This window comes from Semicossyphus pulcher, unplaced genomic scaffold (genome assembly GCF_022749685.1).
Source record: "Semicossyphus pulcher isolate SPU_LCO1_2020_fin unplaced genomic scaffold, fSemPul1.0.p SCAF_1, whole genome shotgun sequence".
In the NCBI taxonomy this organism is placed as follows: domain Eukaryota; kingdom Metazoa; phylum Chordata; class Actinopteri; order Labriformes; family Labridae; genus Semicossyphus; species Semicossyphus pulcher.
The window spans coordinates 21,349,475-21,367,961 of NW_027211603.1; the positions used below are offsets into that span (position 1 = coordinate 21,349,475).

General features: G+C 43.3%; 1 protein-coding gene across 1 annotated transcript in view; it reads right to left on the bottom strand.

Annotated features, from left to right (window-relative positions):
* Positions 1–1,133: 1,133 nt before the first annotated feature.
* LOC138589686 (semaphorin-4B-like) overlaps positions 1,134–18,487 on the bottom strand; it is a 33,790-nt gene continuing 16,436 nt past the window's right edge. Inside the window, exons 5-14 of the mRNA XM_069660093.1 lie at positions 16,450–16,561; positions 15,908–16,024; positions 15,425–15,582; positions 10,109–10,290; positions 9,475–9,625; positions 8,969–9,179; positions 8,653–8,768; positions 7,645–7,802; positions 6,999–7,087; positions 1,134–6,029 (exon numbers count right to left, since the gene is read on the bottom strand). Of these exons, the coding sequence (XP_069516194.1) occupies positions 5,257–6,029; positions 6,999–7,087; positions 7,645–7,802; positions 8,653–8,768; positions 8,969–9,179; positions 9,475–9,625; positions 10,109–10,290; positions 15,425–15,582; positions 15,908–16,024; positions 16,450–16,561 (2,067 nt within the window). The 3' untranslated portion in view covers positions 1,134–5,256. The remainder of the gene's footprint in view (positions 6,030–6,998; positions 7,088–7,644; positions 7,803–8,652; positions 8,769–8,968; positions 9,180–9,474; positions 9,626–10,108; positions 10,291–15,424; positions 15,583–15,907; positions 16,025–16,449; positions 16,562–18,487) is intronic.

The following is an 18,487-nucleotide window of genomic DNA, read 5'->3' on the forward strand; positions in this document are numbered from 1 at the left end:
TCTTTTCTGTCTCGGTCCAACTCTTTCTTTTTAGCTTGCTTTTGCTCATTTCTCTTCTTCGGTTTAACGGTCTTTGTAGTATAAGCCTAGTTGGCAATAGAGGGATGGGCAGTTTTTTCATTCCTGGTGGTTGTTTTTAAACCTTTGTGGACACAAACAGGATGACACTGCGCACACTGGAGAAATTGAGCTCGACCATGTGAGCATGCGCAGAGTAGTGGGGCTGCGCAGCATGTGATTGACAGAAGCCTGAGAGACTGCTCGGCTCTGATTGGTTGTGTGTTTCAGAGCGTTGGATTCTTGCAAATGCCATTAGGAGCAGTAGGAGGAGCCAGAGGAACGTTTTTTTTTTGTTTTTTTTTTACAGATTATCTCTCTCATGTACTGCTGCATGTTTAAATCAATGACTGTATATATAGATGGACGACGCGTCTCCATCTGCTCCCATTGTATGAAAGTGATGCCAAAATAGCCCCGTGATAGGCGCTGGCATCTTGCGATTGTGACGTCATATGGAACCAGAATCTGCGCAGTATAGATTGGCGGGTGGTGCCGCCATTGACACTTCCACAACGCACACTTAACTTACCGAAAAAAACAACAAGGATCTCGCTCCCCGGCGTGTTTAATAGCAGAAAAGCTTCTTTGTGTTGGTCTAAGGCTAATGTTCACAGATATGGAAACTTAGAAGTGATTGTTTTAGTTACGTCTCCTCTCGCCATTCGTCCTCCACTCTTCTAATATGGAACTGATTGGATGCAGGAGCCTTATTTGTCAACAGAGCTGTCAATCATAATTTTGACAGCATCAAATAACTAATTAAAAATAAACTTCTCAGAAAAATTAACACTTGGACATAAATCAGCATGATAATAACTAGCTATAATGACAGAAACTATGTTTGAGAAACATTTATTTGGCGTGTATTTTGATTTTATAGTCTGACCCATGTCCCACCTGTTATCATGGAGGAGGCGGGCTTTATGACCTATGCTGCAGCCAGTCAGCAAAAAGTTAGTTTTAATAATGTTACCTACTACAGCTTCAATAAGCAGCATAAAATGGACTCAGACATGCATGTGTCAAAACATGTATTTTATTCATTTATCTTAAAAAATTAAAATAAAGTGCTTTTTATGTACAATATAATAAAAACAACAGTCACAATCTCAATGATACAAAAAATACAGTTCACAATGTTATTTGTACACAACAAATAAAAAAAGAAATCATGCAGGCAAGACCACATTTGTCTAATAGTAATTCAGTCATCTAAGCTTATGATGTTCAGTACGCTGAGGCAAAGCTGCTGCTGAGCCGATATGGAGGATTTGGAGCTGTGCGTGCATCTCGCTGCAGGACTACACTGTGCAGCACAAATGATTCATTACTTCTATTGTGCCGTCTCTTTGTAGTATGACCGTACAAACTAAATCCTGAAAAGTTGTTGCAGTGGATCGCCTACTTAAGCCGTTTTAGGAAAATAGACTGCTGTAGATGTTCTACAAAATATGATATAGTCGGCTACATTCATGTCCAGTACAGTATGTTGCAATACTGAGGAGCCACTCAAAATGAAGCATCAGTCGCTATGCTATTATTGGCTTTTTAATGAAAAGCAGGTCATTAATAAATATGCTTTTATCGCACAGTATTTAAGTTTTTGGCACAATTAACTTTTAAGATCAAATGTTATTCTTACTTCAGCTTTTCTGTGTGAGATTAGGAAGTATTACCTCTGATTGTAAACTGTTGATAAAGATGTTTTTATGACCACAGAATCATTTTGACACGAGCAAAGTCTGCAGAATGGTACAGGATTTTGAGCAGCTCCCAGTCTTTTTGTTTGCAGGTAAAGTTCATAGCGGCTTGGGTGAATCTGTAAATCTACTGTTGACCCGTGTTGTGTTGTGGAGTTAAGTGTGCCCACGGAGGGCTACAATCACGCCATCCACCACATTTCTGTTGGTGAGGTCACTGCTGGGTAGTGAACGATGTGGCACATGGCTAAAGGCAGAACAACTTGACATCTAAAGGCATTTTGAAAACGTGATGTTTTTTTCCCAAGCATCTCAAAGCAGGATATTCAGCCACCAGAAAGACTCTCTGTATTTAAGTAAATCTACCTCAGATGTGGTGACACACTTTGCTCTTCATCTAGGATCCAACATTTATTGTTTTTATTCATCTGCTGGCAAGCTGTGCTCTGGTTTATTTGGTGAGTCACTGCTTGCACATAAGCAAACAACATTAAAGGAATATGATTTTTGGGAAATTCACTTGTTTATTTGTCAAGAGTTAGATGAGAAAATTGGTACCTCACTATAATCTGCAAAACATAAAGCTAAAGTCTAGCTTAGCATAAAGACTCAAACAGGAGGAAACAGCTCGTCTGAGTGTCTGATTGTAAGAAAAATCTCACTCCCAGCACTAATGTCAATGTTTTATCTTGTTTTTTTTAAACTACATATAAAAAAACAAAGTGTCAAAATGTCATCTTGCAGTTCCTACACAAGCTATGTGCAAGACTATTCCTGGACAAGGAGCAGCGACTTCCTGGAACTGCATGGCAGACAGTACTCCAGGGTGTTACTGCACTGGTTTGGTGTATTTAGCCAGAGCTAGCAGGGCTGTTTCAAGTCTATATGCTAAGCTAAGCCAAGCTAACCTTCGTGGTATTGATCTTCTCATCTAACTTTTGGCAGGAAGGTAAATAAGTACATTTCCTACAGCATCTAAAAACCCCTTTAATTCAGTATGCCATTAAAATAAAATCAAACACCTCTCCTGCTTTGAGATGCTTGTTAGAAAACCAGCCAGATGATTTTTTCACTCTTCTGTGCGAGAGTTGTAATGTATGCTGAAGTCGGCAGTAAAGCACTATGAAAACAAAATATCAGCAGTGTTCACTCTCTAGTTTTAAGACTATCTCTACAACACATCTTGCACAAGGTCCCTTAAAAACACTCAATATTAAGCACAGATACTGTATATACACAACTAAAAAGAAAGAAACACTGACCACCGTTGCGCAGTATGCTGTGCAATTACTTTGTCAACTCGTAGCAGTAACAGAGCATTTCATCGTCTGCTCAGTGTCCAAAATAGCAAAATGTTTATTCTGTATGATACTGGAGGATATACTGTAGGCTTACTTGTTCGATACAGTGAGTTGGTGATGTATTCTAAGACACGTGGTGCCATATTGTCCTAATGGCCGTGTAAATGTTTCTTATTCAGATTAACACAACACTGTCAGCTTACTACATCTTTGGAAAACTCTTGCTTGTTAAGTCTCTAAGCGATGTGGGTGCAACAGTGTTCACAATGGCTGCACTGGTCCCTGTAATAACTGATTGCTTAAAAGCAGCCACGCCCTCGGTCTCTCAGTAGTTGCATTTCTTTGAATTCGCTCCAATTTTACCGACATGTGCAAACCTGTGAGTATTCAAGACCCTGATTACTTGTGCTTTCACATTAACGTCACCTTGACATCTGAGTGTGGTGAATGCCATGAATGTAAGAAATGTAACCTGCTGGGGGTTATACTGAGCTATTAGGCTCTGCTCTGTGCAGCTACATCACTACATAGTGCAGCTGCAGTCTGGACAAGAGACTACTAGGTATTAGCTCTCCACTACAGTGATGGATATTATTAGTTCTTTTCATTTAGTGAGGGCTTATTAGCACTTAAGGACAAAAGTTTGTTGTTAGCGCATAGCAAGCTAAATCGTCTCACATTAGTTGGACCTGTATGCTTTGTTGTACACAGAGAAGGCAGATGACTCCTTTAAGGGCAGCTGAACATTTTCAACACCACAAGACAAGTCTCCACATGAAGTCATCTTCATGCCGTGTCCTTTGGCCCCAGTTCAGATTTGACATGAAAGTCAACACAGTCTAAAAAATGTTCGTTATGAGCTAACAGTCTTAGAGAAACTCCCAACCGTGCACTTCACATTAGTTTATTATTAGTGCCACTTTACTTTTAGAGAAACCCACTTCTGGTTTCATCACCATGTGCTCTTAAACAGTGATCAATGCAACACAAAACATGGGAGTGGTCATGACAGGATGGCACTATTGCATTTAGATAAGACAATCAAGTTATGTTGCTGTTTTTTGGCACAGTGCACGTGATGACTCCGGTGCTGCCCTGAACATGGAGGAGGAGCCGATGCTGTTTTCTTTTTTTGGCTCCCTTGTGTCTGGTAATGTCCGCTTTGACTGTCCTAAAAACAACCCCAGCTGTCTGTTCCATATTCGCCACAAAAACAGGGCTACTGTGTCAGTTTCTGAGCCCATCGTGGTACCTGCAGGTCAACGCTGAAGAGCAGGGCTGTCTCAGGTGAGCGGAGATGAAGAGTTTTGTAAATCGTTCGTGGTGCATGGTCGTTTGAATGAAACAGACCTACTTTGAACAACAGCGTACATTCAGGATGTAAAAGTCAGTATTCAGGCCCTGGAGCTTACTAATAATCATATGTATTGATCATGCTCCTTAGAGTTGCAGTCTTTAGAGGGCTCTTATTAACAAAGGTGTGTTGTTTTGTCCTAGTTCGCCTCATCTTCCATGACCTTTGTCCTCGTACAGTCAGGACATGTTTTCAGAACAAATGTGCTTCTGACTTGCTTCCATGATGTTTTGATCGTAATGAATCGTCGATATTATAATATCCTAAACCTGAACTCTTGGTCACTGGTCGCTGTAGCTTGGCTCTCGTGTGCATAATAGCAGATGTGTTGACTATGTTGCAGTCATCGTCTGCAGAGCATGTGGAGGGATACACATACTCAAAGAGGGCTGGGTGACTAGCCGGAGTTTCTAATTTATTGTCTATTGTTTTTATTTTATTATGTAATGGAGATCAAAAAGACAGTACAATGTTGAATCCGGCATTCCTAAAGGGATAAAGTGATAAATACTGTTATTTTTCTTCCCCATGTTGCCCAGCCCTGCACGTCAGTGAACAAAGACTTTTCCTAGCAGCTGCCACAGCTCCTGATCCTGTCTGAAACTGGAGTGTTGTGCTGCGTCCTCTTCCGGCCGTATGCAGCAAACCAGACCAACCTCTGGCTCTCGGAGTGGAAATGGTTAAATGAAATGACCTCGGCACTGATCACAGAACAAAGATGACTAAAATAAAAGGTGTGCTGTGATGTAGGAGGATGTCGGGGTCTCCTCTCCTTCGCTCTGTGGCCTGTATCCTTCATGGAGATACAGGGTGGCATCTTTTTTAAGCGTATATTGTGCTTTCATACGATAGAGTCTTTGATCTCCGAGCCGAGCCTCACTCTGGGCCGCGGGCAGGTTGGCGAGTACTCCACGTGGCTCTCCTTTACGTTGAGCGGCCGCCTGTCGGAGGCCTCGGAGAAGCTCTTGCTGTTGTCTGGCGAGGACTCGTGGGTGGGCGTGCTGCAGATGTAGTTGTCGTTAAGCGTCTGGTAGCCCTTGTGGTCAGAAGTAGAAACAGGGATGGTGTTACCGTTAAGGGGTAAGCTCTCGGCAGGCTTTCCCACAATCCTCGGCTTCTTCTGCTGCATGTTTGGGCACTCGTTGTGCTTAAGCATGGACTTCATGTGATCTCGGTTCCTGTATATGACAAACAAGGAGAACACCACGAGAGAGAACGCCAGCAGGGCGCACACCACAATCAGCTCGTTCCAGTACGTCTTCGTGTTGACCTGCTCAGAACGAGACTCGCCCGGCAGGATGATGGTCTCCTCCTGCGTAATATGCGGTGTGCGAGAGTGACTAATCATAGTGGTGCTTTCCTGGCGGGGCTCCGCCCTCACACAGTAGTTGGCCAACAGCTGGCGGAAACCCTCCTCCTCCGACCAGCACTCGTAGGTCTCTATCCTGTCGGCCTGTGCCACGACCACCAGGTTTCCCTCAGGAGTGGCGTAGAGGAACTGGCTGGCGCTGTCGCTGTAACGCCACCTCCTCTGTGCCAGGTTGGAGCGCAGCTTACAGGGCAGCACTCTGAACGTGCTGGCTGGGATTGTAACCAGCTTGCAATGAGAGCCACCTAGAGAAAAAGAGGATGCGTTTTAAAAATAGAACAATGTTGCATCAACAGTTAAAGAGGGGCTATTATGCGTTTCCACATTTAAGACATAGAATATATAATGTTACAATGATGGATGTCCAGACTAAACGTGGGTGAAGTTTCAAATCTGTAGGTAAAAGTATGTTGGAGTAATCCCCAGGTTTCTCAGCTCAGTCTGCTGTGAACGCCAGGTTTCACACTGTTTTTTCTACATGCTGCACTTTGTGACGTCAAAGTGCAGCCTCAGCAGGCTTCAGAGAGCTGGCAAATCAGAAGAAAGTGGGCTCGTAGAGGCTGTTTCAGGCAGAGGCTGTATGAGGATCTGCACAGAGCACCAGTGTGGGAAAAATGAAGAGTTTTTTTAAACTGTTGCTAATTATGCTAAGCTACTCCACAGGTATCACAGAGTAATACCTAATACCTCCCCTTTAAATCAGTTAAAGTCAAAGAATGTTTTTTGTACTTTATAGCATTAAGACTAAAAATGGAGGCAAACAGCTAGCTTTAATCTGCCCATACGTAACGAGATTGTACTAATTAACATGTTGTATTGTGTTGGCTTAATATGTAAAAGAAATTGCTGTGTAAAAATGAGTAAAAGGTTAAGTGTTGACATGGGTGATGATTGACTAAATTAGACATTAGTCATATCAAGTTATGGCCAGTTTACAGACACTTATGAGAGTGCAACTATTGTGAATAAGCTGATTGAGCCTTTAAGGATCTGGAGGATAAAACAGTTGTAAGTAAAGGAACAGTTTGTATATTATTATATTATTTTGAAAACATTTGACTTGAATGAGTTACAGTGTTGAGTATTTCACACAAATCTACAACAACCTGCGAGGACTTCTTCTCCAACAGCTTTACGTGCATGTTGTTGTTTTGTCTGCGAGTGAGTGAAAACACCTTTATCAAAGACTCTACACACAGTGAAATAACACTTACGAGAAGCTGCTGGTCTGGCAGATGTGGTGGGAAGCGTCCTGTTACAAATGGCTGATGTATTGGCCTCCTCCACATCCTGCTGCCAGTGACTGAGACAAAAAAAACAACAAAACAACAGGGTGTGGGCGAACAGCTTTAATGAGAGGCACCTTGTACAGAAGCACCCATTTCTGCTTCAGGCCTTTCATTTAAAACCAGACGAGCGCTTATTCAGCATGACTAAGAGAATAATCTTTTAAAGCTACTTGTTTGAGCACATGACTATGAGCTGTATTTTATGCGTTTGTGTTGGTGCATGTTTACATCCAACACAGCAAAAAAACAGTCTGTTAAGGTGAAATAATGGGAGGTAACACTTCACAAAGTAGCATATTATCTGTTTTTTATTGTGTTAGCACATTGGGCCTCGTGCAAGAACTCATACAAACAGATTAGATTATTCCCATAATGCTTTGAGTTTAAACTATGGTGGAGTTATTCAATTTTCTGCTTGTTTTTTTGTATTTTTATGATAAAAGTATTTTCTAAATCACATCTATTAATGGGGCTTTTTGATTAAATATAAACTAACTAACTGAAATTATTTAATAGTGAATGTTAAGTGATGAATTCAGCAATCTGCTGCCATGCGTATATAACCTCTTACCTGTCGGGAGGAGCCATCCTGACGTCTCGACACAGCCGCCCGGTCCACGCGCAGTACGGGTCTCTGGACAGCACACATTCCCCACAGCTCAGGTAGTTGGAGCAGTTGGCCACAGGAACCTCCACCAGGCCGGAGTTAGAGGACACAAACAGCAGACCCTGCAGGAGAGACCATCCATGTGTGAGTCTGTGTGATACACTTGTTTCAAAGGTGAACACAAGGCTGAACAGAACGTCTGCTTTTTGTTACTTCTTTCTGATTCTCAAAAGGGGAAACATGCTAAAACTATTACTCAGGATAAACAGACAAATTTAACCTAAACAAAGAGTAACTCTGAGCAGCTGTGCTCTGACGTGATGCCAGCCGAGTAGTTTGATCGTGCTCAAAAACACATGGTGAGCATGCTCAAGTGGCCGATACACAGGACTGTCTTTATTTTCATCTTTTCTTTTGCATCTTTTACACGTTCAGATGAAGGTATCACCACGAATGTGACATCTACACTGACGTACAGTGTGTTCTCGTGTTCCCAATAGTGCCGTCTATATTTAGGCCATCGTATCTACCATCATATTTAGATAGACCTCGTGTGTGTCTTTCATTTCCCTATTTGGAGCTAAGAATATCCTCACAAAAAGTATCTTGGACTATATAAATATTACATAATCTTAGATAAGATTGCTGTTGGGCTGCCTGGGCCCGGGGAGAGGCCATTATGTAATAAAGAGAGTAAGGTAATGAAATTTAGCTCCGGGTAAAATGCCAGAGAGGATCATAAAATCAGTTCCAGACGGAGCTATAACTTACAGGAAAACTCAATGGAACGGCCACCAAGGAAAGAAAACGTCTCTAACCAGTGTGTGCGCTCTGGTTAAATTACTCTTCCACATTCTTATAGTTTGAAAATGAATTTTAAGTGAGAAACGAGTAAACATGACGACACATTTAATGGAAACCGACAAAAACCAGTGAAACAATAATCATTACGATGACAGAGCAGCAATTTACCCTCTGAGGATCGAGTTCAATGTGCTGCACGGGCTGGGGCTCGGGGAACAGAATCATCTCCTCTATGATGTGCATCTTATCGTTGGCATTGATGGCTTTATGCAGCTTTCCATCATCTGGGAAACACAGAGGGGGGAGAGGCAGTGAGTAAAACTGAGGGACGGGAAGTTTATGGGGGATAGAAGCAGCTCCTGCTGTTGTAAAATCACAAAATCAACCACACAAAAGTATATTCTAAATCTGTTCTAAATCTTTCAAACATTTCCCCCCAGTTGTCGAAACGCCTGCAAAATGTGCTGTTAGAAATAAGCTGTACCTGTCCCGATGAAGAGCACGTCGTAAGCCCTCTCCATGCCTTCGATCTTGTGCACAGCGATCTGTGTGTAGCGAACACTACGCTTCAGCAGCAGGGGAGCGCTGCGGATCACACTGTCCATCAGGAAATGGTCCTTGACGAAGTTGAGCACTTTATCAGGCATGTGCAAAGAAGACTGGATCCCCATTTGCCTGGCGTGGTTGGTCACACACTGTGAGGGAGAAAATTAGGAATGAAAACTGGAACTGCTGATTCAAGTCGTCCTGGAAATACAAACACATGATGAGAATCGATGCAGGACTTTGAGCCTGGCTCTAATTATGAAGCGCATGAGGTCTGCTGTGAGGTTTTATTGGAAACCAAGACTGAATAAAAAGACTATTAATGATTGGTGGTTACTTTGATAACAGAATGGTAAAAACACTGCTTCGAAAAAGGAAGCGTCGGCTTAAACACTACACGCCAAACTGTGTTGTTTCTCACAGGATGCTGTGTGATTCACTCACCGCTCCCGGCCGTGGTTCTGGCACTGGGTGATTGTAGGTGTACCACTGCTGCGTCTCTCTGTTGACCTCTCTGTAGCGCCCGCTGAAGGCTCTCTCCACCTGAGCCATGGTGAACGCACACACCGCCGAGCTGCCTGATGCGCCTTTATACCTGCAAAAACAAACAGTTGATTTATTTTCCCCGTTTCACTAAACTTAAAGCTTCTATGCTGTTTGAAATGGAGCCATTTAAAGATCTCACATTTGACCTGTTTCCTGACACCCATTTTCCACCCGTTCCAGCCTTTCTGCAGTTCTTTTATTTTATTCATGAAACTGGAGCAGCAACTTCTCACTGGAGAACAGTTGTAGAGTGGGCGCTTGAATGATTTCCATATTAAATCCTTTATTTTGTTGATACATTAATTAGCCATTGGGGTTGCATGAGCTTGTGTTAGTGTTTAAGCTCATTACAGCTGCTCTAAATTAAGAGCAGCCAAGGAACAAAACGCAACTTGCCAAGTTTGAGCTCAGATATTAAATAAAAAACTGGCTCAAGATGGTGCGTGAGAGCTTTGTAGATTCAAGTGTTTGTGCATAAACATAGACTGTAACAGTGTGTGTCTCAGAACAAAACCCTCCTTTCATGTCTTACCACTGGGAGGTGAAGACGCCGTAGAAGACTGTGCTCTCCCAGCTGTCTCCCATGGGCTTCAGGACAAACATGTCCTGGATGATGTTGAAGGGGAAGCCGTCATCTGGGAGGGAACAGAGCAGCTGGGCCTTCAGGAAGGTGGTCCATTTCTTCTGCAGCACCCGCTCACCACCTTTATCCCCCTGCAAACAGTACATGATTAAATTATGTGTACAGGTTTGGTTTTCAGAGTAGACGGACACATGTCCATAGTCAGTGCCCAGTTTCTCTTACTATTGCAGCTAACCGTCATTAAAGACATGAACAGCAACTCTGAGCCAACGCGTCTGCTTGAGGCTGAGATACATGACCGTTAATTATTCAGTGACAGGAGTAAGAGTGTCATGGCCTACGCCTCGGCTGCAAGTGCGCCCCTTCTCCCTGTATTTCTCCTGTGTTCCCTTCCCTTGTGTTTCTTGTTGTCTCTCTCTGTCTCTGGGAGTCGGCATCCTCAGTGCTCCTCACCTTACCACCTCTTGCTGCTTCAGCCTGCTCACCTGTGCCTCATCAAGTCACCAGCCTGCAGAGTATAAAGACCCTGGTTCTTCAGTCAGTCTACCTGTGTGGCACAATGCTAAAGCCAGCCAGGTCATTCCTGTGCTTAATATATTGTTTCTCGTATGTCACCTGCTTCTATAGTTTTCTCCTGCGCTCCAGGATCAACCTCAGAAACCTGTCTGCCCTCTTCAGCTCTCCAGACTACGGATTATCTACTCACCCAACAGTTTGTATTATTCAAAATTTTGACGCCAATATTTTTCACTTTTACTGCAAATGAATATCGGCTCCAAATATCGGTTATCGGCCTCCTTGACTACTAATAATCGGTATCGGTATCGGCCCTGAAAAAACCATATCGGTCTATCTCTAATTAATTCAGCTATAGGGTGGGCATGATACAGCATAACTCTGCACAGAGAAGCTCAACCATTCAAGACAAGTAACAAAAGGCACTGTTAGAAAGGTTAGTGCTCTGTGTTGTGTCAAAGCTGCAGTCCCTCCCCTTTCCTTCAGAGGGCGCTGTTGATGCCGAATAATGGAGTCTGAAACAGTTGTCACCCTTACTTCAGGAAGTAAGCTGGACCAATAATCAAATCCAACCCTGATTTCAATGTTCTGACCAGTTCAAAGTGCTAAAGTGATTTCATGTGATGCATTAATACAGACTTCAAAAGGATATTCGGACAATAAAATGTGAAAGATAAAAAAGCTCATATAAAAGAAGCCTTGGCACAAAAACAATCAGCTTCTCTTTGAAGGAGAGGAGACGGTGAAATTGAAAACAAACAATGGTGAGTTATTAATTACAGCTTTGAAGTCAACATCGGCAACTAAAGTCTCTGAGATATAGAAGAGGCATTCTCTCTCCGTCTCCAAACGCACACATAAACAGTTATCAGACGACTTCGCGATGACTAGCAATTATCAAAGGGCTCGTAAACACACACCAAAAGACACTCCTTAAAAAACGGCTAGAAAACTGAAAAACACAGGAGGAGCAGGAGGAGGAGGAGGAGGGGAAGGAGGAAGAACACAACCAAAACAAGCGGTCTCGCCCAATCTCAAGACAGCTCTCCTGCCTCTCATCCAAACTATCCCATCATCAGCTCGGCCTCCAAACGCCCGAGCAACTCCTCCAGAACAGCACCAGGAGAGATAATAAAATGCACAGCTATAACTACGTCCGTTTCCTCCTCTGTGCGCGCTAACACACAAACAATCATGTAGCTCAGCGGTGAGGTGAGACCTCGTGGGACTAATGCCCGGCCTGGGAGCCAATTACTAGGCTGTGGTGGTAGCCTGTCCACATAATGAGGAGCCCACATTCCTGCTCTCTCAGCTGTCCACGCCGTTGTTGCTGTGCTCCGCTGCGCAGCTCGGACTTTCAATCGCATCGACCACTCCCCCCGATAGCTGGCCTAAAAAAACATAATATTTCCTTTGTGCTGTGTTCCAACGCTCTCATATTTTATCTGAACTTCACATTTCAGATTCCTTACGCAGATGAAAAAGAAGTAAAGAAAATGGTGCCACACAGTGTTTTTAATGGGCCTGCTTCCCTCAGTCCCTGCGTGTGCACACCTGAATAAACAAAAGAAAGAGGGAGTGGAGGCAGGGAGGCAGGGAGGGGGACAGTTGGGGAAAAAAGGGGGAGCAAAAACAACTCGGAAGCAGAATTACTTGGCAAACACGAGTAAAACGGTAGTTAAAAACCCATGAAGATGCTAAAGAGGCTTTGATTCATCTTATCTCACAATAAGCATGTCATCTTTATAAGGTAGAACCTGTGTGCCAAGATCAACACCTAAAGTATTTCAGATATTAATATAAAACCACATTCACACGTCTCTGGCCTTGGTCTGCAGCACAGAGAGAAAAGGGAGTGCGTGCTTTCTGTGAGTGTGATACAGATACTGAGGCCGCTAACAGGGAGGGGCCTTCATACCTCGGTGTTACCTAACTCTGATCCGAGTTCAGCACTTTCTGCCCAATGAGGGAGTGAAAGGGGCGTGTGCTCAGATCTGATTCACTACTCGGGGAAGAAAGTGGGAGTATGTTTATAGTTTGAGATGTCAGCCAGGAGTAATTCATGGGCTGGGTGCTCAAAGATATCTCAGACTGCTGTGAGGATTGTCTGATGCAGAGCTGAAGGAAGCACCGAGACACTGAGAGGTGGACAGGTGCATGCTTTAAAAACAACAGCGGCAGCAGTGGAAGAGGCACACGGCTGATGGAGGCAATTAAGGGACTTCAAAATTGAGCCTGATTGCCAAAATTTTATGCAAATTCTTTCTCCATCTTAGAGTCACACCTCAGTCACATCTGCACACACAGGCATAATATGCATATTCCTAGACTCAGTAATACTTATTCGGGATATCATTGCACGTGATGCATGGTGCACATAATCCATAAATTCACTTGCATAATGCCTAAGAATCGTGAATTCTTTTAGTTTCTGGTGCATTGAAGTCATTTAGTGACGGCTGTCTGAACGTCCCTGAGAAGATTATTAACAGGAGCTGCTGAGGCTCACTGGCAAACAATGAATAGAACCAACTGTTCCCAAAATAAAACAAACAAAGCTTTAATAAAACAGTGCATACTATCAACTACTGAATCTGTGACAACAAAATAGCACCTGGTAAAATCCATTATGGGAAATGCAGTTCCAGAGTGAGTGCAGGGTGCAGTTGACGAAGTTTTGTCTGAAAGGGGGGGCATGGTGTCAGGCTTTGAACACCTCTGTTCTAATGAGAGCCACTCCACACTCAGGCAAACTCTATAATGAGAGGCAGGTTTCCATTGTGAAGCTCAGCGACAGCAGCTTCTTTAAATTCTTTGGTCGTCCCCTATAATAAAGGGGACATATTTTAGCTATGCAATAAATGTTCTATTATTCTGTGTTTTTAATCACGTTGGTAAAGTTTGTTTCATTTTAAAAATTATATACATATTTTAATTTAATTGTTTTTCGGGGCCTCTCCTTCCTCCTGAAACGAACAAACTGTTTTGCCATTCAAAGGTCAGACCTTAGCCACGATTGGCTGACAGGATTTGGAGTGACCGCGTAGCCCCGGAGCGGCCGCACTGCAATGTCGCTCCAAAGTTGTAGAAAACACGTCTGCTCAGGATTGGTTATTCGGCCTTATATGTACGAGCCAGAATCACCAGGAGGTAACAAAATGGTAAGTTGACATCTTGACAACGACCTGACTACAAGCTAGTGCGAGAAGGCAGCCTGAGGTGAATGGCGCTGAATGACGATTGGTCGATTTCAGCGAAAGCAAGGTTCTACATAGAAACCTGCAGCTGTTCTGAACGGCCCATTTCAGAGGCGACCTTTTTAAAAATGTCATTCTGGAAAAACACTGAATTATGCAGTTTTCAAAAAATGTGAAACCCATGCAACATCTGAGAATATCCATTTAAAAGATATGGCCCCTTTAACACTGTAAAAATTACTTTGCAGGAAGCAAACATTTTCTGCTGGAGTTAAAAGCAGAGCTGCTGGACAAGTTTATATTTGCAGAAACAAGGTCCCAGTGAAGGAGAGAATTTATGGAAATTTAGTTGTACTTAAAATTGCCAAGAACAGCTTTGTGAAACTGCTGAATTCAGACCTCTAACTGAAGTGTATTGTAACTGGACATAAGGTGACATTCCTATTTGTCAGCTGGATACACCGATTTGTTAATGCTGTCCGTTTTTCACCGTGCACACTGGAGAATAAACCACCTGCATCACTGCATCACTGCTGCACTGCCACGGCACAGCTTCTGAAAAGGAAAGTGTGGAAAACGAGGGCTGCTGCATTCCAGAGAAATAAAAGCGCTTTATAGAGCAGAGAAAGCCATTCTTCTGTCTCCATCGCACAGCTCGTCTGCAGCAAGTTGCCACAGTCTGGGGGCCTTTCTGTCAATGATTTCCATATATAGAACCCAGGAGGTGCTCCGCAGACTTCCAGAGGTGTCGCAGCACCGAGTGCCAGAGCCTAGCAGGACTAAGTCATTAAGCTGTCACTTAAGATTACATGCTGTCCCCGCGATTACTCACATTAATGCCTCCATGAACAAGAGCATCAGTCAGGGAGGGATGCTGAGAGCGCGTGCATCAGGCGGCTTCATAGCCGTTTAATTGATCTGATGACAGGTGAAAAGGGATAAAGTCTGCTGTTGATTTTCAGGGTGATCGAACAAACTAAACTCTCCGGGAGGGAGGCGGGGGGATGACGTCAGCAGTTTAAATGACGCCAGTGAATTCTGCAGTTGCTACAGTTTGCCTGCAACAAAAACAGGCCATAGTGTAGAGTGGGAAAAAAAGCATTTCATATTGCTGCGAAGGCCCCTTGAATACTAATAATGCCTGCAAAGCTCAAAGCGCTGGTGGAGAAAGGCAAAGAGCTGGAGGGACGGACGAGTGCAGCTGACATTGTGAGGGAGATGGAAGGAGAGGGGGAGATGACATTGCAGAGGAAAGGGAGGGAGGGTGGCGTGGCGAGGAGGAGAGGATGATTCAGGCGAGGGGAAACCAAATCTGTTGAAAACATGTTTTTCACGGTCAAATAGAGAAAGCTTTAATGCAACAGTGACATGTTTCCATTGCATGTGCTCGTACAGTCGAATGCTGCCAAAAGCGCTTTGACATGGGAGCGTCCCGCCTTGTTTTGAGGTAATTGTATCAGGATTAAGGAGAGGAGCTGTAGCCCTGCTGTGCCTCTTATTTCTTGCATGAATGTCTCGTGTAAAGACATCACCCCAACCCCAGGTGTCTTACCTTACACACGCGAGCAATCCTCGACACAATGGTGTTGTCAAAGAAGTCGAATTCCTTTCCCGCCTCGCTAAAGAAGAAGTAAATCTTGTCGTCGTCTCCCACGGGGTTTCCTATTGGCTGACTCTCCTCGATGTAAGCCGACCCGACAAAGACTGGATCTGTTAAAAATAGAAAGACACAAAGGAAAATGTGTTTAGAGAGAGACGTTATACCTTTATCATCCACGCAAGGGAACTATTTTTCCAGCCCTTTCATCACTTTGGTGCCGTCGTACCTTTGCAGAGAGTTTACACAGGAGTGTGTGCGTCTGAAGGTTTTGAAGTGCATGTGCTATGACTGATACGGCTTGTCTTTGCTCCCCGTCTGCATGCATTAGCGACTAATGATCGCTACTTTTAGGAGCTTATCTGCTCTGCTGGGTACATAATGGGAGATGTGTGGAGGGAAAACGCAGCGTACGGTCTGAGTTTAAATGGAGTTTACCTTGCAGCCACTTTAAAGAGTTTTCTGTCTTCAGAGCGGTTCCCTGACCCAAGCTCTTGTAAATGACGGGTTCGTTGCCTTGGAAGTTGCTGACAGTACCAGTGTACAATTCACCATCTGGAGGAAGAAAGGAAAGAGATCGCAAGATTTAAAATAAAGGCAGCTAGATGTGCAATTAATTAAACGTGATTAATATAAAGAAATGATGTGCTGGGGGCTTTCTTTAGAGCAGCAGATGAAGTAGTTTTAAGTGAACTGCGAGCCGTCTGAGTGAGGGCTTAGACAAATCATTTTCTTCCACTTATATCCAGCTCAATTATTCTCTAATTGCTTGTTACAGAAGTTGAGCACAAACAGAGTCTGCTGGTGTCCGGCTATTTATCAGAAAGACTGACACAGACAAACAACATTAACAGGCGCATCATGACTCATTACTGAATCAAAGAGGTAGTTAACTTCAAAGTCGCTCCGGAAGCCAGTCATCACGACACCTTGTTGTTCTCAACTGTTCAAAGTGACACGTAAAGAGAGAAACGACATACCGACGATGATGGCGGTGGATTTGTACTCCGGATTGAAGGGGCAGCGACTGCGCCCGTCTTCCATCACGACCTCGCCCACTTCATCCCTCTCCAGCGTGAACGTGGACGTGTTCTGGAGACACACACACACACACAGCACATGTCCCTCAGGCACAGTCCAATTAAACTCTACTTACAGTAAAGAGTGAGCTAAAGTGAGCTCACAACCTCCAGCTCATTCTCTCATTTATTCACTGCAGCCAGACAGCGGGATAATGTTGGTTTGGTCACATGATCGTACAGTAGCTCTGTCTGGTGATGTTTTATATTTATTTATTGACAACATGTTCATCAAAACAACCAAATCCAAACAAGTATCGTCTGTGCAGCTCAAGCCTGATGTAGCTTATTTCTCTGTGCTGTTAGAAAATACTGAGACACTATCGCACTGAAAAACACACGTTCCAATCCCACAGGATAAATATTCACTTATTTATATTATCCTTGGCTAGAAATGGTGCCTCAAATGCAATCTTCACCCCTGCTAAAATCTATATGGACCAGCTGTTTGGGGAAATTATGGAGCCTTTAAAGAAAAGAAATGTGACCCATTTTCAGAGATTTATGTCAAAAGTGGGAACAGATAAACTCCAGGCTGAGAGGGACAAACAGAGAAGTATTAAAGGATAGACTCACGCACTGTGGGTTTGAGTCTTTAAGGGATTTGTTGAAAATAAGAAAAATAAAAAATATTTTTGTCCTGAGAGTTTCCCCTTTTCTAAAGAACTTTTCACAAGGCAGTTTGAATGATTAAATCAGACGTGATTCACGTTATGACTTATCTCATGATAAACATTAAGATTTGGTTTCTGTCAATTAAAAACCTTAGACTCTACTTTTTTATGCTAGGAGTCTGTGGCTTGTTCATAGTACGCTCTTTGTTCAAGTGCACATGACAGGCAGAACCACAGCAATTATGTAAATTCATATTAACCTCTAAACACTGTCGCATAATGTCTTCATCTGTAACTCGAGTTCAGACTTCTTAACAGAAAGCTGCTTCGGGAACGTCGGACAGGGAGGATCTAACAAAGCACACAATCAGGTTGCATCATGGCAAGAGGGGATGACATCACCAAAATCTGGTTGTTTTTTTTGTTGTTTTGACCAAACGACCCAAACCCGAAGAACTTAACAAAACTGTGAAACAGAGAAAAGCAGCAAATTCTCACACTTAAGGAGCTGAAATAGCAAATGTTGAGCATTTGTGCTTGATGCTGATAATCTTTCACTGATCATCAACATTGTTGCACATTTTTTTCTTTTTGATGAATAAACCAGCAAAGAAAATGGATAATGCTTCGGTTCACATGACATGAATAAACACACATTAATTTAGAAGGAGATTCTGTACGGATGACGACACATTTGGAGCTCATCTGATTTGTGTGACTCAGCCTGCTAATATTAGCCTCAGCTAAGCTAAAAGCATTTTGGCCCCGAACACAGACTTGCAGATTTCGTGGCCATCACTCGTAATGAAATGTGGGCAGTTCATCGCATTACAAACAACTTGTTCCGTTTACTTCTAATGAAATCAAACATGACAGTATGAAGTGCCTCCGCTGCCTGGAAAATCTTCCCATGCTCCATCATGTCAAGTTACTGTTACACTCTGTGCTTGTTTTAATTCATGTCCGTCACTGGATTGTTTACTGGATCTTCTTGGCTTCAGTGTAACGCTGCCTGTAAGACTGTTTTTAGAGCAGCTATAAAAACAAAACATTTATTAACTTTAATATTAAGCATCTCTGGGAGCGTCTGGCTGGTAGGAATGCTCTGGATGACACACGCACACACAGATCTGGACTCCGTCAACATGACGACTGTACACTCGACCATCCGAGCTCAGAGTTGCCTGGAATCCCAGTTCAGGGCCTCCAGTCCTGCAGGGTCATCTTCAGCCTGAGACGTCCTGTGTTTTTCTTCCTCTCTGACGTCAAAGGACAGAGTTTAATACCCTGCTTTAAGAGCATAGCTGTCGCCAAGCTCCATTGCC